This window comes from Hippoglossus stenolepis, chromosome 3 (genome assembly GCF_022539355.2).
Source record: "Hippoglossus stenolepis isolate QCI-W04-F060 chromosome 3, HSTE1.2, whole genome shotgun sequence".
In the NCBI taxonomy this organism is placed as follows: domain Eukaryota; kingdom Metazoa; phylum Chordata; class Actinopteri; order Pleuronectiformes; family Pleuronectidae; genus Hippoglossus; species Hippoglossus stenolepis.
The window spans coordinates 20,547,196-20,570,925 of NC_061485.1; the positions used below are offsets into that span (position 1 = coordinate 20,547,196).

At 40.5% G+C, this 23,730-nt stretch overlaps 4 protein-coding genes and 1 non-coding gene across 6 annotated transcripts in view; 1 reads left to right on the forward strand and 4 right to left on the reverse strand.

Annotated features, from left to right (window-relative positions):
* Nucleotides 1-10,372, forward strand: part of loxl2a (lysyl oxidase-like 2a) — a 30,527-nt gene extending 20,155 nt beyond the window's left edge. The window contains exons 7-14 of the mRNA XM_035152636.2: nt 999-1,150; nt 1,237-1,404; nt 4,199-4,364; nt 4,509-4,749; nt 5,174-5,289; nt 5,519-5,655; nt 6,137-6,248; nt 9,091-10,372. Of these exons, the coding sequence (XP_035008527.1) occupies nt 999-1,150; nt 1,237-1,404; nt 4,199-4,364; nt 4,509-4,749; nt 5,174-5,289; nt 5,519-5,655; nt 6,137-6,248; nt 9,091-9,161 (1,163 nt within the window). The 3' untranslated portion in view covers nt 9,162-10,372. The remainder of the gene's footprint in view (nt 1-998; nt 1,151-1,236; nt 1,405-4,198; nt 4,365-4,508; nt 4,750-5,173; nt 5,290-5,518; nt 5,656-6,136; nt 6,249-9,090) is intronic.
* Nucleotides 7,471-15,577, reverse strand: r3hcc1 (R3H domain and coiled-coil containing 1). Its single transcript, XM_035152637.2, has 8 exons — nt 15,079-15,577; nt 14,119-14,256; nt 12,983-13,541; nt 12,643-12,818; nt 11,585-11,655; nt 11,397-11,492; nt 11,116-11,256; nt 7,471-8,668 (listed from the first exon to the last, which is right to left on the reverse strand). Exons 1-7 carry the CDS (start codon nt 15,120-15,122, stop codon nt 11,147-11,149), a joined length of 1,194 nt encoding a protein of 397 aa, XP_035008528.1. The 5' UTR covers nt 15,123-15,577; the 3' UTR covers nt 7,471-8,668; nt 11,116-11,146.
* Nucleotides 15,578-16,159: 582 nt separating this feature from the next.
* Nucleotides 16,160-19,808, reverse strand: golga7 (golgin A7). Its single transcript, XM_035152135.2, has 5 exons — nt 19,722-19,808; nt 19,162-19,284; nt 18,916-19,068; nt 18,698-18,799; nt 16,160-17,885 (listed from the first exon to the last, which is right to left on the reverse strand). The coding sequence occupies exons 1-5, from the start codon at nt 19,728-19,730 to the stop codon at nt 17,838-17,840; spliced, it is 435 nt and encodes a 144-aa protein (XP_035008026.1). The 5' UTR covers nt 19,731-19,808; the 3' UTR covers nt 16,160-17,837.
* A 539-nt stretch (nt 19,809-20,347) lies between these two features.
* On the reverse strand, nt 20,348-23,317 carry rplp0 (ribosomal protein, large, P0). 2 transcript variants are annotated; one of them, XM_035152133.1, is made up of 8 exons: nt 23,216-23,317; nt 22,803-22,909; nt 22,488-22,663; nt 22,143-22,230; nt 21,361-21,507; nt 21,020-21,205; nt 20,758-20,898; nt 20,348-20,567 (listed from the first exon to the last, which is right to left on the reverse strand). In XM_035152133.1, exons 2-8 carry the CDS (start codon nt 22,854-22,856, stop codon nt 20,409-20,411), a joined length of 951 nt encoding a protein of 316 aa, XP_035008024.1. In that variant the 5' UTR covers nt 22,857-22,909; nt 23,216-23,317; the 3' UTR covers nt 20,348-20,408. The 2 variants fall into 2 exon arrangements, with proteins under 2 accessions (XP_035008024.1, XP_035008025.1); XM_035152134.1 differs by having other exon boundaries at nt 22,488-22,699; nt 23,216-23,235.
* LOC118105534 lies at nt 21,597-21,726 on the reverse strand. The gene has a single exon (XR_004695131.1). It is a non-coding gene; the product is annotated as a small nucleolar RNA SNORA63 (small nucleolar RNA).
* Nucleotides 23,318-23,730: the final 413 nt, after the last annotated feature.

A 23,730-nucleotide genomic window follows, 5' to 3' on the forward strand; every position in this document is an offset into this window, starting at 1 on the left:
TTGGTCTCACATCAAAAACACAGGAGCGCCCTTAGTGTTCCAGCAAAGAAAACCAACCTTATGGGTTTCAGAGGAGGAATTCATGGTTGGAGAGTCCACAAGGTTATTTGATGGATTTCTTTTCATGAGCTGACCACAGGATCCTGGAAATAGATGGAAAAATAGACTGGAATTAGATGATTGTGATTGTTTTCAGAAGTCGGTGGAGTGGACGAAAACATTTTTTTCAATAAAAATGAAATGAAATGGTACAAGAAAGAGATTCCAAGATTTTTATGGGAGTAAAATTTTATGTAAGTGTAATTACTTTTTCCTTTTTATTATACAATACATATAAATGTGCATTTTATGAATGTAATTTTATAACTTTTTTCTCACTCTTTTTTTGCTGGACCTATATAAATTGTGTGTCACGCAATTGAAAAATTCCATGTTTAATCATTTAATCTATTAAATCTGTCATCTGTCAATCACAGAAATTGACTGCCTGTTTTCCACAGCACTGTGTTCTTCCTGTCATGAAGTTATTTTTCTCTGAAGGCTGCCAGTCCGTCTCAGTCTCAGTCTGTACTTTCAGAGCTCACATCACTAGAGACATTCCTGCTCAGGCACATGGGAAGAAAACCTGCTTTGACGGAGCATGTTATCGTGGAAACTCTGCTACACTCAGAGGACTGTTTTTTTACTGGCCTCAAGTGTCTAATCTTCTTTTGACATAGCTGACAGCTTGTTTCCTTTGCTGATTGATTCTAGGAAACAACATCTGTCTTTGGACGCAGTTATTTTAACTAAACAGTCAGGCAGGCGAGGATGCTGGAGCTTCACTCGGGAAGAGGGAACTGCTTGTGTTTCTATGAAGTTACTGTGAAATGCAAATATCAAAAGTTGGGTTAGGGTCGTGGTGAATAAGCCAACCTGTTTTTTTTCATAGTAAGTGTAGTCACAAGTTCAACAGAGTGAAAATATTCATTGTCTCTGTTGGGTTTGTTTCCTTGTAGGGATCGGGCCGGTCCACATGAATGAGGTGGAGTGCTCTGGGTTTGAAAAGTCACTGACTGAGTGCCACTTTAACCGTGAGTCTTTGGGCTGCAGCCACGAGGAAGACGCAGCCGTCAAGTGTAACGTTCCTGCCATGGGTTTCAAGAACAGAGTGAGTAACTGAGTATGGCATGTATAACCAAAACAGCTTTTGATTGTGTTGCACTGCAAGACACATCTGTCCGTCTCTGTCCTCAGCTTCGGATAAACGGGGGCCGTAACCCCTATGAGGGTCGTGTGGAGGTCCTGGCAGAGAAGAACGGCTCGCTGGTGTGGGGCACAGTGTGCAGTGACAGCTGGGGGACCATGGAGGCCATGGTGGTCTGCAGGCAGCTGGGCTTGGGCTTTGCCAGCCACGCTTTCCAGGTAAGATCTCTGGAGCAAATGTTTATTATAATATGAGATATATATATGTTGTTTTCATTCATAAAATTGTCCCTTAATGTCCTTTCTGGTGAATATCAAGTTTTTAAACAAGGTAAAATATCTCACTTGTCAAACAGCCAGGGTTTGTGATGTCACAAACCTAAGTAACCAATCCTGTCATCTTGTGGTTGAGGCTCAGTAGATGGAAAAGGCTCCTCAACTGCAGGTGAGCTGTGAAGGTGGGAAGACAGGATGAGGGACATGGCAGTATTATCATATGAATAGATTTTTTGCATAATAGATCACAGTCACGAAATGAGGAAGGAAGGTGTGGAGTCACATTTAAGGCAGGAGGAGAATTCTTTTAATGACAAACATTTTGAATGTCCTTCGATGAACAAAGAAGAGTTTTAGGGGATGTAATAAAGGAGTTGGACTTTGAAACAATATACTGTGTGTGTGTGTGTGTGTGTGTGTGTGTGTGTGTGTGTGGATTGGCCACTGGGACTAACCTGCCATTGAGAAACTCCAGCTGAATTATAACAGCAGGACAGGATCCAAGATAAACAGGGGAGTTCTTCTAGGGAGAGACAAGTTAGCTTGTAGTGATAAACATTGTAAACTGATGATGATCATTATTCATGCTTAACAAAACATCCATTTGATAGCAGCAATAGCAGTTCAGCATTGAGGGTTTCCACTATGGGTCCTTACCCTGTTTGGCGTAGTGTTTTGTTGACTGTCACACACATTGTTGAGTTGTTGTATAGTATTAGTAAACTGACCTTATCGCTTTTTTCGCTTGTAGCTAAAGAAATGAGTCTGTGTTATTAGTTTTAAAAGCACTATAAAACATCAAAAGACATTATGAATATTACTTAATGTTTAATATGAATGAGAGTAAATGAGTCTGACAGCACCACACACTTTATTGTGTGTGTGTTTCCATGTCAGTGGGTGACATTCACACTCACTCGGACCAGCTTTAAATTTATTGAACCCAGAGGGCAAAACAAAGATGCGCCTGCTTAGAAACGTTGAAAACACGCTGTCAGCACGGAAAGCAGGTCAGGCACGTTAAACCCATGACAACTCCTCAGCAGGAGCGATGGGAAAAGCCTTGGCTTCTCGTTTGAAGTTTTGTGGACCCTCCAACAGTAAAATCGGTGGCATGACTTTGCTGCGTCACAGTCCTGCCATGTTTAGGTTTCCCTCCTGGTTTTTAAAGGAGACCCCAGGGCTCCCTTTTTAATCATAAGGTTGGTAAAGGTAAAGACCCCCTTCAGATCTTTATATCTTTTTTTCTATTTTAAACCAGTGTGGCATTTACGCTTTCAGACTTTATAAGCCTGGAAAGTATGTGTGAATCCTGGGGACGTGCGCTAATAACAGCAGAGGGTTTTATAATGTGCGTGGACTGGCTCTGGAGGAGGATGTTTATCTCACTAAGCTGTGTTTGGGACTATTACGTGTGATGCACTTCTAATGGTAAACACGTCATCATGTGTTTGTGCTCAGTGCCGGAGGATGCACCCCCCAGTCAAGTGTTACCAGCACTGATCCAGGATCTGATATAAAATGTTGTGTTGTGATTACAAGTAGTTATTTCACTTGATTAAAGAGTAATTCTGTGCCAAGTCAAATAATCAGGTAAAGGTATCATAATTACAAGTCTCTCTGTTACTACATACACTAAGCTGCCATTACATAAGAGTTCTCATGTTAACGGCAGGTTGAGGAGTGATAAATGTCTACTCTTTGTTATCACAGCGGAGCAGGGAACCCGTCTCCTAGGAAACTCTTTCCTGTCTGACTTTGAAATGCTTCTGCAGGCAAATCCCACCACCAGATGGAACAAATGACACAGAGCTCAAACTATACTGCTGCACGTCTGTCCGTCTCCTCAGCCCACCCGCGAGCACCCCCACATCCATATCCCTCAGTTTCTCTCTCATGACTCCACTTCCTCGGTAGATAATGGAAAGAAGGATTATCTTTCACGGTTTCCCTGTGGTTTGCAAAACGCTGTAAAAAGGCTGAGTCAGGAGAGTGAGGATGAGAGAGCGCCCCATGCTGTGTGTGTGTGTGTGTGTGTGTTTGATATACCCTCTGATTAGATCCGCCTTGTGGGACGAATGGGATGACGACGTGTCCGCAAATTAAATACCAAAGGAAAATTAACATCATGTTTTGGTTCTAAACCGTCCCACACAGATCTTTGTTTCCAAAACTCTTTAAGCACCATGATTTTCATTCTGCTTATTTCCAGCTGAGTTGAGCATAAATAGATGAAATAATGTAACCAGGATTTAACTGAGATTAAAAGTCGTTTGACGTGATGGAAAATTCCCTTATTCGCTTTTTTCCCCAGAAGTTAGATGATATCACTATCGCATCTGTACACTTAATTTAAAGCTGCAGCCAGCAGGCCGTTAACATAGCTTAGCATAAAGACTGGAAACAGGGGGAAACTGCTAGCATCGCTCTGTCTGAAGGTAACAAAATACCTCTGATGTAATTCGTTACTACAGCAGAGGCACAAAGCCAAGTAACACCTCAGCTTTTGTACAAATCAAGCGATTGCAACAAATAAACAAATGTTACATTTTAATAATGGAGCTTTAGAGCCAGTTTCTAGTATTTGTGTTGAGCTAAAATAACCAGCGGCTGGCTTCAGCTTTATACCATAGCTTATTCTTTTAAGTCACAATAATTAGTACCCAAAGTATTCTGAATTTCTTCTCATTCAGCTGACTTCTCGACTTCTCTCATCTCTGTGCTTCTCATTACTCAGGAAACATGGTACTGGCAAGGAGACTCCTCAGCTGACGCCGTGGTGATGAGCGGAGTGAGGTGTTCAGGTACCGAGTTGACTCTGGACCAGTGTCTGCACCATGGGAAACACGTCCTCTGTCCCAAAGGAGGCGGACGCTTCGCTGCTGGGGTCTCATGTACTCAGTGTAAGAAACCGTAGAACACCAATATTTAACACATTTAGAATATTGCAAAGTTTAAGAGAGGTGCATTTTATGGGGGAATATGTTTGGAGTAACGTGTATTGTCACAGTTGGATATAAATGTTTTTTGTTGCTCTCTCCGTCCAGCGGCTCCAGACCTGGTCCTCAATGCTCAGGTTGTAGAGCAGACCACCTACCTGGAGGACAGGCCCATGTATGCGCTGCAGTGTGCCCAGGAGGAGAACTGTCTTTCCACCAGCGCAGACAAAGCCGACTCCACCTCCTACCGCCGCCTTCTCCGCTTCTCCTCCCAGATCCACAACAACGGCCTGTCAGACTTCAGGCCGCGGTCGGCGCACCATTCCTGGATTTGGCATGAATGTCACAGGTTAGAGCCGCACACTTAATAGTTCCCTGCTGCACTTCACACTTAATTTCACACATAATAAAGCAAATGCAGTTTCATTATATGAAAAACATTGATTATAAAATATTCAATGCAGATAAACCAGGTAGGATGAACACAAAGTTTTCAACCTTCACTCTACAGATATATACTGTTTATAAAAAGCTCTGCACACAACGTCCAGCACACAAACAATAAAAAAGTGACAGTATATTGTAGAACTGTGAGGACGACTCACCAAAGAGAAGGAATAATCCTGCAGTAGCTCCGGAGCGTTAACACAGGACACAAGACCAGAGCCCCCTGTACTCCTGCTGATTAGAGTAGAATGTGTAATCATATGTAACTGTCAGGTTAGTAGTTGTGTACAGAAAATGTATCTTTTCTTTGCCTTTGTCCTTCCTAGACATTACCATAGTATGGAAGTTTTCACCCACTATGACCTGCTGAGTCTGAATGGCACCAAAGTGGCAGAGGGACACAAAGCCAGCTTCTGTCTGGAGGACACGTATTGTGACGAAGGTAAACACAGACACCTTCCTTTCCTTTTGATCTACATTACATAGCTGTTGCTTTGTGTTGAATGACTTTTGGTTTAATGAGATTTTCTTCAGAATATTAAAGTAGTAGTAAAAGCCCAAATTCTACTATTGAATATGGATGATTTTACAAATATTGAACACTGTTGTTGAATGAAGGATTTGATTAAAACTTCCTGAACAGGTCTAAATACAAACATTTACACTCACAGGTATCCAGAAAAGGTACGAATGTGCAAACTTTGGAGCACAAGGAATCACAGTTGGATGCTGGGATACATACAGACATGACATCGACTGCCAGTGGGTTGACATCACAGACGTGAAGCCTGGCGACTACATCTTCCAGGTTCGTCTGTTAGCATCTGCTGCTGGAAAGATCCTCTCATCCTCAGCCAGCGTGGTCTCATAGACCAAACAAAACACTTTCCATGTCTCTGCATCTGCTTTTGTTTGGCATTCAGGCAATAAAACTCTTATTCAGACTTAAAACAAGTCAGCAGGGGTTGTTGAAGGACACTGCAGCTGCTGCAGAAACTGAATTTACCAACTCAACAAAGTTGTCACTCAAACTCTGACCTCCTGCACTAGAAAATCATCTTTCTGAAGCAGCTGCAACAAGTTCACGTTTTGGGACATTCAGTTTGCGAGATCATCCTGACACCCTCTCAGTCTTAACTTGTATTGTTTGGTCATCAGTAACACTTAATAATAATGCAATAATGCACCGTCAGTGCTTGGGCTCTAATTCCTTTTTAAAAGTGTATAAATCTGTAATAGCGAAACATCTTGCGGTCATGTTTAACCCGACCTGTTTTCTCCTCTGCCAGGTTGTGATAAACCCCAACTATGAGGTCGCAGAATCAGATTACACCAACAACATAATGAAGTGCCGCTCTCGGTACGACGGACAAAGGATATGGATGTACAACTGTCGTATAGGTGAGAACTTACAAGAATCACTATCTCCTCTGTGTTTGGGTCAATAGGATATTAGCTCCAACCGTTAAACATCAGGACCGACTGCTGCTGGCCTCATCAATAAGGCCCGGGACCACATTGCAATATAACAGTACACAATTATACTGCGCTAACTTTAAATTGAACATATCCAACGTTCATATTGCACTTATCTTTTTTCTACTCTTTAAAATATTTTTATACTGTTCCTTACTTTTGCGCATACACAACATACCTTACTTGACAAAACGTACTTGACTGCACAGGATTTGAAACCAGATATTACATGTGATGTTTCTATATAAAATTGGCTTAAAGTCACATGATTCCTCTGGTGTAAATGAACAGATCCTCATACTAAAGATTAAGAAGATTGTAATACAACAGTGTTTCAGTTTCTCTTTGCACATAATACCTTATTTATAGCGTTGTTTTCACAAGATGTTGGAAACTTTCCTTAGAGGGATTCAGCTCTATGTTGACATGACTGCCTCACATCATCTCTGCAGATCAGCTGCACAATAATGCTGCAAATGCGTTGTACTACATCCCAAAAGTTGATCTATTAGATTCAGTGACTCTTCTCGTGAATAGGAAGGCAACTGAAATTACTGTTCATGAAAATAGTTTGAGACGATTTTTACTTTGGTTCATGATCCTGCTGGAAGTAGCCATGAGAAGATGCTGTGATCATAAGCAATAATTTAATTCATTCAAACCATGATTGGATATTCCCAGCTAGCTGCCTGGACTGCAGACACAAGGCAGGTTGGGTTCATGGATTCATGCTGTGCAAAGCATGAATTCGGACCCTACACTCTGCGGCCTCAGCAGAAATCCACATTCATCAGACCAGGCTACATTTTTCCACTCTTCAGCCGTTTAGTCTTGGTGAGCAGGCCTGCTGCAGCCTCAGATTTATGCTCCTGGCTGACACGAGTGGAACCTGATGTGGTCTGATTCTGCTCACCACAGTTGTAAAGGGTGGTTCTCTTTCTGGCAGCTCCAGTCTAAGCTCTCTCCATTGAACTCTCTAATCAGTGAGATGCTGCTGGTCACACAACTGATGTTTGAACATTCACTGAAGCATCTCACCTGTATCTGCAGCACTCTATGCCACTGCTGCCACATGATTGGCTGATTGGAAACTGCATTAATAAGCAGATGTACAGGTGTTCCTAATAAAGTGCTTGGTGAATATATATTTATTTTACAACACTGAAACCTCTTTTATTCAACAGATTTAGTTGAAAACAATGTATAGTTTTGTTTTTGAGAATTTGTGCCACATTTAACGCTACAATCCAGTCTACTTTTGCCTGAAATGTCCTAATACGATACTGTAGATTAGTTCAAATCTCCAAGTTACTGTCATCGGCACAGACCCAGAACAAGTCCTGTCAAACTCAAATCAGGCACAAAAGACAATTTCAGGGAAACAGCCCATTCAAAATCTAAAACACTTATCTTCCTCTACTCAATACAAACTTATAAATTGTCTCTTTGTACACCACTTACAGAGGACTGATAAAATGTAATAGTAACATGTACAGAGGGCTGAACATTCAAGCTTCCAATACACAAGCTTAAGTTTTCTGTAATATGATGTAAGAAACAACTTGAACTCTTCACATCTGAGGCAACAAGAAATATATTTTTTTTAGCTTTTCCGAATAAATTAAATATCAACAACTCATATATTGCAACTTTTTTACCAAAAATAAAACTACACTTTAAAATGAACTAAAACATCAGAAAATACCTATGAAGTCCAGTAAAACATTGCTTGTTACATGTGTTCTTCTGTATACCTGTGTCTCTCTTGATGGTAATGGATCTACATTACATTATATCTGTTTACGCTCCATATAAAAATCTGTCTATAACTTCAGCGCATAATGTAATAGATTTCTGTAAACAATCCTGAGAAATAATCTGTGGGGAAATTTGATATTAAGTTACATTATAATAATTGCTACTAACACTGAATTATTTAAGCAATCCTGGATCACCTGGGCCAGGGGGAAACAAAAATAAAACTCCCTGTCAAGAAATTAAGCGACTGTTAAACATACTTAAGTTTAAAGGCAACATGCAATCAACTCAAAACAAATGTACCAGCTTCTTCTAATGAGTCTGTTTGCATCTGAATGTTTCATATTTCACTGGCTCTTCAACACTTTTATCATTGTCGTATTATTAGTGACCCAGTGAACAACAGGAACCACAACAGTAATGTCTGATGGTTGGGGGTCAGGTTTAACTGCAGAACAACAACTTTGAGGCTGGTGGGGATTCAGGACCCTCGATCAGGGTGGATGTTGGTGACGTTGGACGGTAGTCATACTCATGATGTCAGCTGCTGGTGACCACTGTAGAGCCTCTTCAGCTATAGAACATCTCTGCAGAAAAAAAAAAAAAACGGTTTTGATGTCAAATCATAACGTTTAGAATTTTTTTCACTCAAAACCATTGTGCTAATATTTGTTAGAGTTGTGCTCAAACTGTCAGAGCAGAAGAAAAAAATCCGCGGGCAGACGTTTAATGCAAACATAGAGCTAAAGCTGGAGCTCAGGAAATCTCTCCAAGCAACAAAATATCTGAGTGCAAGCTCACAGTTTGAAAAACTAAGCACGAGGGTTTTGTAGTATTACGAAATCTGAATGTATAAATCAGTAAGTCCTGCTTTTAAACTGAAAGACCACACTTTTTAATTTAAAAAAACCCACAGTGTTTTACGTTTCGACCAGGAGATTCAGTTTTTGATTTGAATTGTGTTACATAATACTGCTCCTCATCATCCTCTCCCTGTCTGACCCCACAGGTGGCACACTGAGTTCAGAAACAGAGGAAACGTTCCCTGGACTGCTCACCAACCAGCTGTCGCGCAGGTAGACCTGAGGTGGACAACGAGGACGGACAGACGGACATTAGGGAAGCAAATATTAATATTTGACAACCACTAGAGGGGGCTGTGCAGCTTTGCTTCCTTGCAGAAGTCCTTGATTGAAGTTGAGCTCAGAGCTCAGCTGGTACAAAAGACAATGAGTAAATGGACACAAAAGACCTGCTTGCTTACTAAATGTATTTACACGATGTACAAAAATGTTCTTATCTCTTAGTCTCTTACGGTTGTTGTTAGTGAAATATCAGTTTTGACCTGGTGCTTAATGAAAGAGATGTCAGGGAGGATCTAAGCCAAATAATTTATTAAATGAATTGTGCCTAACAGTTCAAGGCCAAAGTTTCAAACATTGGGGAACGACTCGAATGAAAGTACCCATTAGATGAGAGAGAGCGTCACCTGGATGTCGAGTTTACTTAGGATGGATGGAAAAACAGTCTGCTGCTAAATCTGGTGCTGGTCGAAATCTTGCACTGTATGTTTGTTTTCTCAAAGAAAGTTGAACTAGAAGACAAATCTATCAATCACAGTGAAAATGCTTCACTAGAAGCCAAAAACAAATACAGTACATGATTATGAGAACAACTACAGAGCAACAAGGCACAGAAGATGGCAACACACAAATAATGCCTGTTTCCAGCATAGCTGTAAATGAACTTTCTACAAATAATTATCACTAGTAACCACAACTGCAAAGCAGGCGAGTGGAAGTTCGATCATCAGAGCCACTCTGCTGAATATCATAGATTTATTGATGCCAACTGTCTTGGATTGGGTTCCTGCAGTATTTCTGACAATCTGTGAGGTTTTCACTCATAAATTTAAGTCACCATTAAGCTGAAAGGGAAAGTGCTTTTTGCTACCTTGAGTTCACTTTTAAGAAATGTTTTATTTATTGCTTTCATTATTTTGGCTGTTACAGTAGACACATTTTCATCTTCATGAAGTGCACATCCCCTCAGCTTATGCTTCAAGTTTGTTAAATTATTACCATCAGGGACTATGATAACATTGCGGGTGAACTGTGATACCTGCACATGTGTGAAAATGACTCTTCATGGTTTTGTGAATTAAATTTCTGATGTACGAATTCAATGACCCCTCTTTTTTATAAGAGTACTTGTTAGTTGTTTCCAAACTGTTTTTTATTTTGTATGCATGGGTGAATGTGGAAAAGCTCATTAAAAATGGTAAACGCAGATATCAACTTGTGTGATGAACCTTTTTCTAATGTTTAAAGGTTTTAATGTTGTGTGATATGTGTATATTCTGCAGTTAATTGTGTGTTATTCATAGTTTTCTCATCAGTAGCAATTAAAACCCCAAAGTGGTTAGAGTTGGACTGAGAACTTAAGTGTTAAAATAAATGTGACAGAAATCCTATTAAGTAATAATAGCATGGAATCTCCCAAATCATAAAATAGCTCTAATTCATTTATTCCCACAAGAAGACCTCAGCCACAGTGGAGCACAGGCCGACTTTCATTGGACAATAAAGGAATTCCTTTTCAGTAAATCCTCAGCTGCAACTCCACAGGCATCTATACGATCTCAGCTCTATATCAATAATAATCTCAATCAATACTAATACACCTGAAAAATGCATGTCACGTGACCTCTCACGTGCACTGGACATGTGCGTGCCGGTGAAAACAGGAAACAGAATGTTTACTCTGCAGTTGGTTGCTTGAATACAGAAAATACTACGAATGAAAAACAACAATGGTGAAAAGTAAGAGCAGGGATTTCTTTTGCCTTTACCGCTGGTAGTCAAGTCGTGACTGATGAGAACCAATAAGGAAGTGAATGCGGTGAACACAGGCGCTGGAAAAAGTAGCATTGTGTTGCATTTTTAAAACAAAAATAAAGTAGCATGGATGAAGCCACAGTGTTACCTGTGTGAAACTGACGCCAAAAATCTTTGGCTTGCATTAGTCTGCTCACCTGTAAATGTCGACAGTGTGAGCACTTCTCTTCAGTATCGCGGCACGCTGCCTCGTGCCTGCAGCCCCAGGGCTCTGGTCACCATCCGCCTGGCGACAGCACAGTCTGTCCTGGGGCGTTCCTTCACAGGCTGGATAAACTCTGGAGGGTGTCACAGAAACAACCATCTTATCCATCAAACAGTGCTACAACAAAAACGAATCCCCCGGACTAAATATTAAGAGGGGGTTAAAACATTATTGCTACATATAAGACATGGCTTTAAGGAGGGAATCACCAACCTGCTCGTCGCATGGCTTTGCCTTTGGCTTTTTTACTCCCTTCAGCCAGTGCTCGTGCCTTCAGCAGTGGGTGGGAGATGGAGAGGGCATGGAGAGCTGTGACACAGTAAAGAGCGCTGCACATTAGTACATCATTTCTGTCACATACATAAGCTCTTAACCTAAAACTCACACGAGAGAGCTCATACCTGCTGATTCACTGGCAAAAACCCCCAGGGCATGTGTGTTGTCCACCCACTTGATCTTCATTCCACCATCACTGAGAAACACAGGAGAGCAGTTGTTTTTAGTAAATCTCGACTACATCTTTATTGGTTAGATCAATTATATAGGATAATTTCATTAATTAAATTGGACAATAGACAGAAGGATGCTGCTTTTCTTTCAAGTCCTCATGAAATAATTTTGCTGGAGAATAAATATGGAGGAAAAACATGCTTCTATTGCTGAACACTGAGTAAAACAAATGTTAGGACTGAGGCTAAAATACAGTGACTATAAAGACAAACTGAGCTGTAGTGTTGTGACACAAACGATTATTTTCAACGGCTCTTTGATATGAATGTAAAGCGCGGGTCTGACAAGTTCATCCACTGCCTTTCCTAAATGAATAAAATCTACGCCAGTGACGCTGCTCCCCTTCACGTGAACAGTGAGAACATTACTAGGGGGGACTTCTCACCCTTCATGCACTACATTGATATCGGAGTAAGCTCTTGCCCAGTAATAATGTCCCATTGTTTCTCTCAGGATTGTACGTAATCAGCAAGTGTTTGCCACAAGATGTTCTTTCCTTCAGGCTATGCACCAGTTTCCTTCAGGCTATGCACCAGTGTTGCGTGGTTGCCTGCTATAAGGAAACTTTTCAATGACCTTAAATTGTTTAAATGGCAGAGTGTGCATGAAATGAGAGCTAGTAATCTGGCTGACGTCACTTTGTGTATTGTTTCCAATGCAGATTATTGACATAAGGTCTGGCAGTACCAGTAATTTAGTGCTGCTAAACAACACATGCAAGAAGAAATTATATTGGTGGGATACCTAGTTTGATTCTGATCCAAATCGATGACATCATCATTATCCTACTGGATATTTTGCAGATAAACTGAGTGACCCCGTCCCCTTAAAACAAACAAAAAAGAAAAAAAACAATAACATTGAGCTGTTTTTTTTAACGGTTCTCAGGAAGGAACAGAGGCATTAGGTCCTGCTCCCTTCAAAGAGAATCTTCACTCTCTGATCTCACCTGTATTCTGTGAAGGCATCCAGCAGGTCGTCTGTTTTGAAAATAGCCGGGAAGTCATAGATCTCGATCACATGACTAAACCCATCCGGACTGATGCACACATTCTCATAAATAGAGAAGTCGTTGTGGACGTGTTCAATGGAGAAGGACACTGCCTCTTTCAGGTGTACCTTGATCTGATAAGATAAACACAAAATAAGCAACTTGACATTAAAGACAACATCACCAACAAAAACACAAGAGTACAAAGCATTTTGTACTCGTGATTTCCCTATTATTTCACTAAATGAAAATGTAGAAATAATACCACACCTTCAAAAGTATAGGTATGCTAACTTACCTCTTCAGTTACATCATCTGCATCTGTGCTGTCTTCTATCTGGGTGTTGTTTGGCACACTAGCATTGTCCTCCAGAGTCATGTCAGTGAAGCAAGATGCAGTCTGGTCCCAGACAAGGGCCTCAGCTTCATCCAACCTCAGCAACATCTTTTGTTTCTCTTCCAGAGCACAATGCACTGAACTGTCCTCAGTAAGGTTGTGGACACCGTCTGCTACATGGTGGAGTGATTCTTGTTCGGATGTGGATGAGGACGTAGTGTTTTCTGTAGTTTCATGGCAGGAACAAGAGTCAGATGAGCTACTAATGCAGCTACTGCTACAAGAGGCAGGACTTGGTGGCTCTTTATTTGCCGTGGGTTCGTGTGAGCTTTTCAGGGACAGCCTCTCCCGGGCAACTCGTGGCATGTAAAGAGGTTTGTCTGGCCTCTTAGGTGCTCGGCTTCGTGATGTGATTGAAGGTTTAGACTTGGCAACACCATCCACCTCTTCCCTACTTTTTAGAGGCTCTTCACACAAGCTGTTGTTGCTCTCCAAGTCACTGTCCTCCTCCATCTCTCCCCTACAATAAAAAGAGAACAAAAATCCACATTTTTATTAAACCCTACCTTGAATTTGATATGAATTACTCATTTTAGTTCAACTTTAACAGTGCTATATGCAAGTCTCATTAAAAGCTGTTTGATTCAGTAGTTGTTTTTTTGCAAGACAAGAGGTTAGAATACACCCTCTAGACAGCTCTAATTCTTCATCCTCTCATGTTGGACTGAGAGTTGACTGAAAATTACAGTGTTTCCTTAACACAAAGTAGTAGTATTAAATGGGACAGGATGGGGCTAGCTGGTTAGCATGCTACCTTTAGTAAAAGAAAAGTTATTACTTTCAAACCGTGGGGACAGCTCTTGCTAAGTATAGTGCTAATGCTGGCTATTTAGCACCTTAAATGACCATTCTTGGCTGTAATGTATCCTGCACTAGAGGAACTAGCTGTAAATCTTGTCAGATTATTATGTTATGTTATATTATGTTTCTCTTACTATTTAAAATGCATATAATTATTAAAAGAGTTAAAAAACAATTAAAACACAGCATAAAGTTTAGTCAACGCTGTGCATATGATCCTTTGTTTGCATCAGTACCTGAGCTCAGAGTGGCAGACCACCACCCTGCGACACCAGCTCTCTCCGACTGAGAAGGTGGTGAGCTCTGGCAGGTCTTCTATGGTCTTGTGAATCAGGTACCGCAGTCTGCTGGGTAGGGACGGGAACAGGAGCACGCTGAAAGAGGACAGAGATGCACCGTTAGAGGGCTGCAGTTTCTTTGGACGATGTAAAAGCAACTTAATTTTGAATTACATAAATGTGCCATTGAGGCCTCATTGTCACTGTAAATCTCTCACTCAGATCATAGTCTCTTCTGGTGAGTACAGAGAGGAGAAATAATCTCACAGATCTCTATAAGGGTACAAAATAAACACTTTCTATTCAACCGATGGGATGAGGTGTTCCAACTGTTACAGCCTTTAATAATTCACTTCATTATACAATGTAAAGTGCTAGAAGGCTGTGTACCCCGGATTAGTTTTAAGCTCGGACTAATATGAGTTTGCCGAGCTTTGTATCTGATCTGAGGACCAGTTGTAAGTCTGAAAAGAGATGTAAGTTATTGAGGCAGTTTTAGTAAGATACACTTAGCAAAGAGAATGGTGGGTTTTATTCTTGCTGCCGTTGAGGACCGAGCCCATTTTCCTAGAAATTACACAGTGATGATTCCATAATGAAAGAGCAGCAAGTCAAGCACAGAAATGATGGTAGGCTACTAAATGGTTTCCTGTCAAGAGTAAAACCGGTTTTATTCCAACAAAACAAACCTAACTTCAGTTTGTATGCCAATCATTTCCCATGATGCTCAGTGACAATATCATCTAACCAGCATCCCCAGATGTTAATGACTGTACGACTTTACGACTGATGAGGAAGCTGTACAATAAAATGAGTGGTTCTTAAAAATAATAACATCCTGTGGGATTTGTGATGAACTAGATGAGACACATGACTTCAAATAAAACAGCTGGACAGTTCAGCTGTGTGCTCCCTTACCTCTCATGGTTTTTGTTCTGCTGGTATGTTTCCAGCTCCTCCATGACATGATGCACGAATTCATTCTCTTCCTTTGGGAGATAGATGCCATCGTAACAGGGGAACGCCAGGGTGGATATAGAAGGATGGGTCCAGTGCGGAGAAGATAACTTTTAACTGACCTAACTAGCAGCAACGCCAAAACACATCAAATCAAGCCAAATGTAGTTCCTGTGACCCGTAACGTTAGCTAAAAGTTAGCCGCAATAGTAACGCATGTGTTAAGTGGAGCAGAAAGCTACCAGCTTGTGTTTTTATGTCTTAAACAACGCGTTGAAAACATGCTGTCGTGTTAGCACGAATGTGGTAAACGTCAGATAACCGGAGGCTAGTTAACGCTGATATTAAATTGAAGGGTCTTACCCTGGAGTGGTATTATGTGTTATGTTTTTGTGTAAGTAACTAGCAAGCTAACTGACCGTCTAGCTTCCGGGAAGCAGATGTTTTGCTCTACTGGCCAAAGATCCAGTTTGACGCCTTCACAATAAAGGTCCTACAAATCTACCCGACAAGATTGTTAAGATGCAATATTTCTAATTTTATGGTGATAATAATTCAAACAAAGTTAAAATAAAAATCTTTTTTCGAACCTGATGCCCAAACATGCCACTAAAGCTCATGTAGGCACCAGAACCGAAGACATACTCCCATAAAGTATTGCATAAAAAATACTTTACCAAAGGTTAAATTATTTAAAAAGATGTTGTTTTGTTGATGTTTCAATATTTGAATATAGTTAAGCATAGCACTACGGCAATTACTGTGTGTATAACTTGCAACAGTAAAAATTAGGCAGTTTCCTGTGTAAGAATTGAGTAATTAGGATTAAGTTAATTTTAGGAAAAAACCTACTTCAGTATCAATAGTCAAATCAAAGTCTTTGCTTAACCTGTAATACATTATAATTAATTTCTTGATTTGTTTTGTTATACTTAGCAGAATCTGCAAAGTACAGTTTTTGAGTAAATGTGTTGGTTACTTACCATCACTACACATGTGCTTTAGTTTTTAAATGAAGTCAAACATGAGGAGTTCCACAAAGTTCAGGAAAAGATTGTTTATTTAGACAAAACAGAAGATTATTTGTAACAAAAGTAGACTGGTTGTATCAAACACCAATTACAGCAATCATCTGTGGAATTCAAAGTGTTTAAGGTTCCTGTGGTGTTTGGTGACAATGAAAAATAGGATGACATTGACCATGTAGATAACGACTCTAAGGAGAAACATGGCACAGGACTGTTGGGTATGATTTGGGAGATTTAGTCCAGTTGGGTTATGACATGGCAGAGACAGACATTTCTCAAAATGTATTGGTTCACATTTTAGTTTTATGATTGACCTACCAACAGCAAACATGCTCCATGTTTGATGTCATAAAAATCTCGAGTCCAATGTGTGTGTTTCACAAGACAAGAGTTTCCCACCAAAAAGTCACATTCATGCACGAATGAGACATTTGCTCCAACAAAGACAACAACCAGCATGTTAACACTGTGGAATACAACGCATAACAGGACTTAGGTTTATAGACAGTTCCAACAACTCCGCCCCCACACAATTCTATGACAACACAATATTTGACTTGCAAAACAATACACAAGTCAAATCCCTCATGATTACCATGGTAAAAAGTGGCATTTATCACAATGGCCGATTAATGGAGACTGATCTTGATCAACTAGGACATCAACATTTATTCAAAGTATTTTGACAGTTACACATATTTTTGTTCTTCAGGCTCTGTCCCTCAGTAGATTCAATTTAAAATGATAACAGATAATAATAAATACAAATACTAAAGTGCCATGTCTCAGCTTTACATTGAGATGGGTTATGTTCATACAGAGAGAACCGTGTGGAAGATATGGCCCTTTTAGTACACAGTGCATACAGTTTAGGGGTTTTGAACAGACACACATGAGGTCAAACAAAACTAAATGGAACATTTTATGGAAAATACCTTGCTTGTTGCAGTTTCAACTTTTTACAGCATGAATTAACATTCAAACTACACACAGCTGCCCAAGAAACATTTAGGAGCCAAGTGTCCAAATCATTTAGAAATTTTGCCTCTGTGTTAAATGAGCTGCATCTCCCACACAGTTCTTTCTATATCATTAAGAGCCTACTCAAATTAAAGTTGAGATTTGGCAATTCAATGGACTATTTGAATTTTTATTTCAAACTAAATGTGCAGAAGCAAAGGGCCTGAAGAGGGAAAAAAAGTGTCACTGCTCAAACACTTACAGTCTGGACTGTAAACTATTTTATATATATAAAAAGACACATTAACAAATAAGGATAGGAAGACAGTAGCGTACGTATAAATAACAGAAATAAGAATCAGATTATATTATATACATCCATTCAGGTGAAGCAGATATCTGAATATGTGCTTCCAGATAGATGAAGAGTATCTTGTCAGTTATTAGTTTATACAAAGAGTAAAGGAAAAAAGGGGAAAACTTTTTGAAAATAAACAAAAGCCCATGGAGTTTGGTTTGTTAAGGCATCCTCGTAAGTAAATTGCAGTTATTATCACATGATGGAAGTAGAATTGGTCAGTAATTGGTTGGACTACCGATAAAGGAAAATACTGTCCAGAAATTCAGAATCCTCATGGATCAAGAGTGTCACAGTGGAGCTCCCAAGATTTTCCCAGCGAAGCTGACTCCATTAAAGAAGCTTCTATGACTGACAACATACTGCAAGATTCTTTATCTTCCAGAGCCAACACTTCTGTCTTCAAAGATGGTGATTTCAACCTGGAAGATAGCAAGTTAAGGAGAATATGCAATGCTACACATGTTCTTATACAATCGACAATTTGTTTTTGTTAGAATACACAAGGTTGCACAAGCTACGTTTACATTTACAGATAGAATCACTAGTGTTACAAGCTGTGTTGAGACTAGTTTGATAAGTGTGGTGCATCAAATTATGCACACTTGAAACTTTCCAAGAATACTCTTACCATAGAGATTTATGAGCCTAACTAACCCTTATCATGGGACGTGGTTCATGGAGATGAACGCACATTATTTTGAACCTGAATTTCACTTTCCTGGAGAATTAAACTAACACTGATCCTAATTTTACCCGTGTTATTGTAGCACATATTAATGTGTTGCTATGTAGGCTTAGGTACAGAATTCCTGTGCCAATTACTCTCCGGTTCGCAGACAGCTGGTACCTACCGGGCCAAATCACAACTCAGATTTCTGTGCCTGAGCTATGTACTGAAATATTTGCTCTGCTTACACGCAACATAAACATCACCACACATGCATAGTTAAGATTACATTTACCTCTGGTGGCAACACACTCTCCATGGCTCTGGCAGCACATAACAATGGCTTACAGTTAGCTAGTAGCTACCTCAACCTCGAGACAACACAAAATGCCAAAAGCTTAACATAAAAAGGGTGGCTTTATTTCCCGCAAAATGATTGAGACACCTGGGACATGCAGCAAATGTTCGAAAAGAATTCAGAGTAAAGGGAGGAACATGACAAATTTCTTGAAACACCTGGTGACACAGAATTCAGAGCTGGAGCATTAGCCAAGCAAAGGATACAACTCTGAGGCCTCTCTCTATGGGGTCAGTGAGCAGCAAGCCCCTGGGAGCATATATCTTCTCATTCTGGTCCTTAATGTACCTGGCGATCTTCTTTAACACCTGTACAGAGATAGTCAGAGACACACTCAGGGAGAAGCACACAACTGTAAACTATTGGTTGTTGTTATTGGATCTGCCCGACCCACCAGGGACCAAAACACTTGAAGCAGTTTTACCTTTTCGTAGTGTGTCTCCATACAGAGGAAGATGGTGTACGCAGTTAGACAAGCCAGACAGCCCTCCAAGTATGACTTCCCCCCGAGCTTCTCTGCCTCGGCATACAGGTTGTTTAAAGTCTGGATGGTCTCCTCAAACTGCTGCTTATCAAGCTGAAACCACACACACACACACCACTTAAAGGCCTGATGCATGGACACTCAGCCAACAACGATGACATACATGTCAATACTGTGAATACATACTCTTGACTCCAGGTCAGAGGGGAACTTGGTCTGGAACTTGCAGATGGTTCCTGAGCTGTAGTCCCTCTGGACGAACACCTTGGAGGAGACACCTGGCTGCTGGAGGTCCTGTAAACTGAGGGTCTGGACAACAAAACACAAAATAATGTGACTTGTTTTTAAAGATGATCCGTCTGAAAGGCTACCGACACATGTGAGGCTAGCTAACAAACTCTTAGGGAAATCAGGATACTTTAGCCACATAAGCTTGTTATCAGTAAGCCACAAACTATTTATTCTCTATATCGACCTAATCCTATGACACTCAACCATATACAACATAACACTGGAGGAAATTATTAAATATGCTATACTAAGATCCGTGTTTAATGAGGTAATGTTAGCTAGTGTTTGCTAATATCACGTTAGCTTAGGTTTGATGAGCCAACGCCGTGGGAAAATACGATGTTAAGACTGTATCTGGACCTGAACCGACACATTACCAAACACGTCAAGCTATTTAGACATTCAAATACATGACAATCTATAAAAACGAATAAAACCCAGAAAAACACAATTACCTCAGCCATTGCGGACACTTCCTGTTAGCTCCACAAGCCCACTGAGTTCCGTTCCACGGATTTCAGAATAAAAGTCCTACATATGCCCATCACATTACTTGCAAGGCGCTTGAGGAATTCATTTACCCTCCAAGTCTGGAGTCACAATACATACATTTTAATTTATACCTATAACGTGAAATTAAAAATCTTAAATCCCTCAGATATGACCAACAAAAACCGTTACTGAGGTAGACCTACCATTGAAAAGTTTTCCAGATGAAATTACCTGAGGTTGACTTTGATATATATATTTTTAGATGCAAACTTTAGTCTTACATTTGTAAGCACTTATCTAAACACTGTATTTCTAATTAGATAGTAAAATTTCTATTTTAAGTGCTAATTTTGACATTAAGGTCGAGACCTTAATTTATAGAAAACCCAGCAGTTCCAACAATTAATACAGTGACAAAACAGGTACCATTAAATATGCTGGACTCCAAATCAGATGAAATGTTAATTGAAAGTATTTGACCTAGCACAATGACTATATTTCACCCAATAAGCACTAGATTAGGACCACATGAGCTCAACATTTAATACCACAAGTTTAGTGCAACAGAAATTTGACAGGTCACAAGGAGTTGAGATTAATTCTTTTATTGAATCATGGTCTTATTTGACTCTTTTGCTCGCTGCATTTGTTTAGTCGAACAGACCGAAGCCCATGTCGTCGTCGGATGCCTCAGACTCTTCTTTAACCTCCTCCTTAGCAGCTGGAGCAGCAGCAGTCTCAGCAACTGCGGCTGCTGCAGGTGCAGCAACGGCAGCAAAAGCAGATGGGTCAGCAAGGAAGGCCTTGACCTGTGAGGATAGAGGGTATAATGTTAGTTTCTGCTACACAAAGATTCGAAGGCCCATTTAAAGTATTCTAGGACAAGAAAATCAAATAAGGTAGTCAGAAAACTAGCATCCCTGAATGACCTGCATGAATGGAACCTCACAAAACCACAGGCTACATCTTAATCTATCCTGCAGAGAAAAGGCATCATACCTTGTCTGCCAGGGGGAAGGAGTAGTCCGTCTCCACAGCAACAGCCAGAACTTTCTTGTAGCCATTGATGATGGAGTGGGGGATAGAGGCCATGGTAGGGTATCCAATCTCCAGACACACGCTAGCAATGTTCCTCACACCCTAAGAAAGACAAAAAAGTCACATTATAGTTGCAGCTACGAAGTAAGTCCCATGCAAACATTCACCACAGATCTAAATGAATTATTGTAAATCTGATTTCATAAAACCTAAAACATCTCACCTCCAGGAATTTGGTGTGCAGGGATTCCTCTGTGATGTCAAGCACCTCAGGGCTGTAAACACTGCCATTGTCATACACCTGCTGGATGTTGAGTCCATAGGAGAAGGGCGAGATGTTCAGCATGTTGAGGAGCGTGGCCTCACTGGCACCAACCTTGTCGCCAGTCTTGATTAGATTGACGTCACTCTGGGAGAAAGAAATAGGGCAAGTTAAAATGGAAACATCTTCATGCACTTACAGCTTGGATTAGCATCCATGCATTTCAGTCAATAAAGTCTGGAACACTGACTTTCACACAGAGTCAAGCAAACAAATACCAACAATAATAGTTTCAAACTTACCAAGATTTCAATGGTTCCCCTTGAGATCTTGGTGGTGATGCCCAGAGCCTGGAAGAAAGAAGTCTTCTCAGGACCCAGTCCGGTGTTCTGGGCAGGCACTGTCACATTACAGGGGGCGACGGCTCCAGCACGGGCAGATGCAGGCACCTATGGTATGGACAACAATTTAGAACTATACTTGACTAAGGCAGGTTTGACCATATCTGCATGAGGCTTAATGCCAAGTTTGTGATTCAATGTCTGAAACCATACGTCCCTAGCAGTCAAAGGGAACTGACAGACAGGGATAGCGAGGAAACAGATTATTGTTTGCAGGGGGAACGACAATACAGTACTGCACAGGCTGCATTGTAACTTATCCTGCACATAGACAAAGACTAACAACTATGTTCTTCCTGTAGGGTCCCTGATTGGATGTGCATGTCACATGTACAACCATAAAGCATTATTATCACCATTTTAGTCAATTACTTTTTACTCTTGTTTATTGCATTTTGGGTAATAATGAATCTTGAAACAGTTTCCACTGAACTTCAGGTGATCTTACGCAAGTTTTAATGCTTCAATGTCCAATTATATGATAGTTGGACATGCTTTTGCTTAAACCAATGGAAGTTTTAATAGCTGTTTAAGATCATCATAAACTGCTGGTCACCTTATAGGCTACAATTTATTGTACTGCTATATTGCCATAGGAGTGTTTGAACACTGTCTACTTAACAGGAGACAAAGGTCAACTTCATGAAATTTGATAGCTCAACCAGGATTTCTTTAGGACTAACCTTGTTGAACAGCAGCAGGTCCCGGACCTCAGCCAAATCCTCCTTGGTGAAGACAAAGCCCACATTTCCTTTAATGTGGGGCAGGAGCCTGTCAAAAATAATGGGATCAACTGTTAATCACGGAGGCAGATCATCGTTTAAATGAAGAGAATAATTCATCAAGTGTATGAAACCATGCGTCCCTGGTTGCCGGGGTGATTGAGACAGACAGGGATAGCTGGAAACAAGTTATTGTGTGCAGGGGGAACGACAACACAGCACCAACAAGCTGCACTGTAACTTATCCTGCAACATAAACTCTGATGACTTAAGGTCGATAAAGTAGAAGGGGAAGAGTAAACTCACTTCTCCAGGGCTGGATTGTTCTCCAGGTGGCCACGGATGGCTTTGCGCATCATGGTGTTTTTACCCATGAGCACCACCGCTTTGGTGCGAAGGGACATGCGGATGGTCTGCATCTGCCTGGACCCCACATTGTCTGCCCCCACGATGAAGCATTTTGGATAGTCATCCAGAAGTTGCTACAAATCGAGGGCACAGCACGTCAGCAGTGAAATCTAAACAAGAAATTTGCATAAACAGTATGAAAATATAGAAAAGCATTTAATGTGCGTTTATTTGAATGAAAATATAGGATTATATGCGCCAAGTCGTACTTACGATGATTTTAAGGAAGTAGTTGGACTTCCACGTGGCCCTGTCTTCCCTGGGCATCTTTGCAGTGCTTCCAAGGATCGCTAACAGCTGGTTTAAAGACAAGGTAGTATCTGTAGAAAGGGAAACGATAATTAGTCATAATCTAAAAGGGTAAAGGTAACATCAAACGATACAATATGTGTATTACAGATCCTGACACGTGGTCGGCCACTCACGTTAGCAGGCTATTAGCTAGCTAGCAAAGCTAAAACAGGCCGCACTCGGTTAAGTCGCACATCCGCACTTTAACTAGACACAAAATCCACGTCAATATGTGCCATACATGTTAGTGTGATGAGTCTAATAATCAAAGATGATGTAATTACATTAAAGATAAATATTTTCCGCTAAACAAGAAGACAAAGGATAGGCCTTACCGAACTCGAGGGTCGCGTGGAAGAAAGAGAAAGATGATGGACGCCGGGCAAATATATATACACATGAGTGACCAATCACAGTGGAGCTGTGGGCGGCAGCTTCACAACTATTGAATGGTTTCAGTGTCAATCAAAAGAAAGGCAAGGCTGCACCGGATGTACTATAGAGAGGAAATGGGAGGACAGTCAGGACAATAAGCGAATCAGATGGCATGGTGGTAGTTTGGACTGAAGCAATAGAGGGGTGGCAAACTACATGTAATTAGTAACAGAACAAGGTGGGGTTACTTTATCATCACACTCTGAATTCACCTTCTACATTTTATTTCCCTTACTTCTTTTTCTACTTTTAATCTAGCTCTGATTTTACCAACTATTATTATAATTAGATGTTTTAGTTTTATCTGGTTTTACTCTTTTCTCATTGGCAACATTTATTTTCTCATATTTGTGCTTTAATGCTGTGTGATCTTCAAATTGCTTTTAATTGGGTCCAATTGTTTGTTTCTTTAATT

Bases quoted from the DNA above. Each gene is read 5' to 3' on its own strand.
- r3hcc1 (XM_035152637.2), bottom strand. From the start codon at position 15,122: ATGGAGGAGCTGGAAACATACCAGCAGAACAAAAACCATGAGAG. The intron at 14,257-15,078 runs GTAAGGGAGCAC...GTCCTCTTTCAG, and splicing joins CAGAACAAAAACCATGAGAG to CGTGCTCCTGTTCCCGTCCC. The intron at 13,542-14,118 runs GTACTGATGCAA...TTTTTATTGTAG, and splicing joins GTCTGCCACTCTGAGCTCAG to GGGAGAGATGGAGGAGGACA.
- golga7 (XM_035152135.2), bottom strand. The intron at 19,069-19,161 runs GTATGTATTCAC...GTGTGGTTTCAG, and splicing joins CCTCTGACCTGGAGTCAAGA to CTTGATAAGCAGCAGTTTGA. The intron at 18,800-18,915 runs GTAAAACTGCTT...ATCTCTGTACAG, and splicing joins TGGAGACACACTACGAAAAG to GTGTTAAAGAAGATCGCCAG.
- rplp0 (XM_035152133.1), bottom strand. From the start codon at position 22,856: ATGCCCAGGGAAGACAGGGCCACGTGGAAGTCCAACTACTTCCTTAAA. The intron at 21,206-21,360 runs GTAAGTTTGAAA...TCTTTCTCCCAG, and splicing joins GGGGAACCATTGAAATCTTG to AGTGACGTCAATCTAATCAA. The intron at 20,899-21,019 runs GTGAGATGTTTT...TGTCTTTCTTAG, and splicing joins TGCACACCAAATTCCTGGAG to GGTGTGAGGAACATTGCTAG.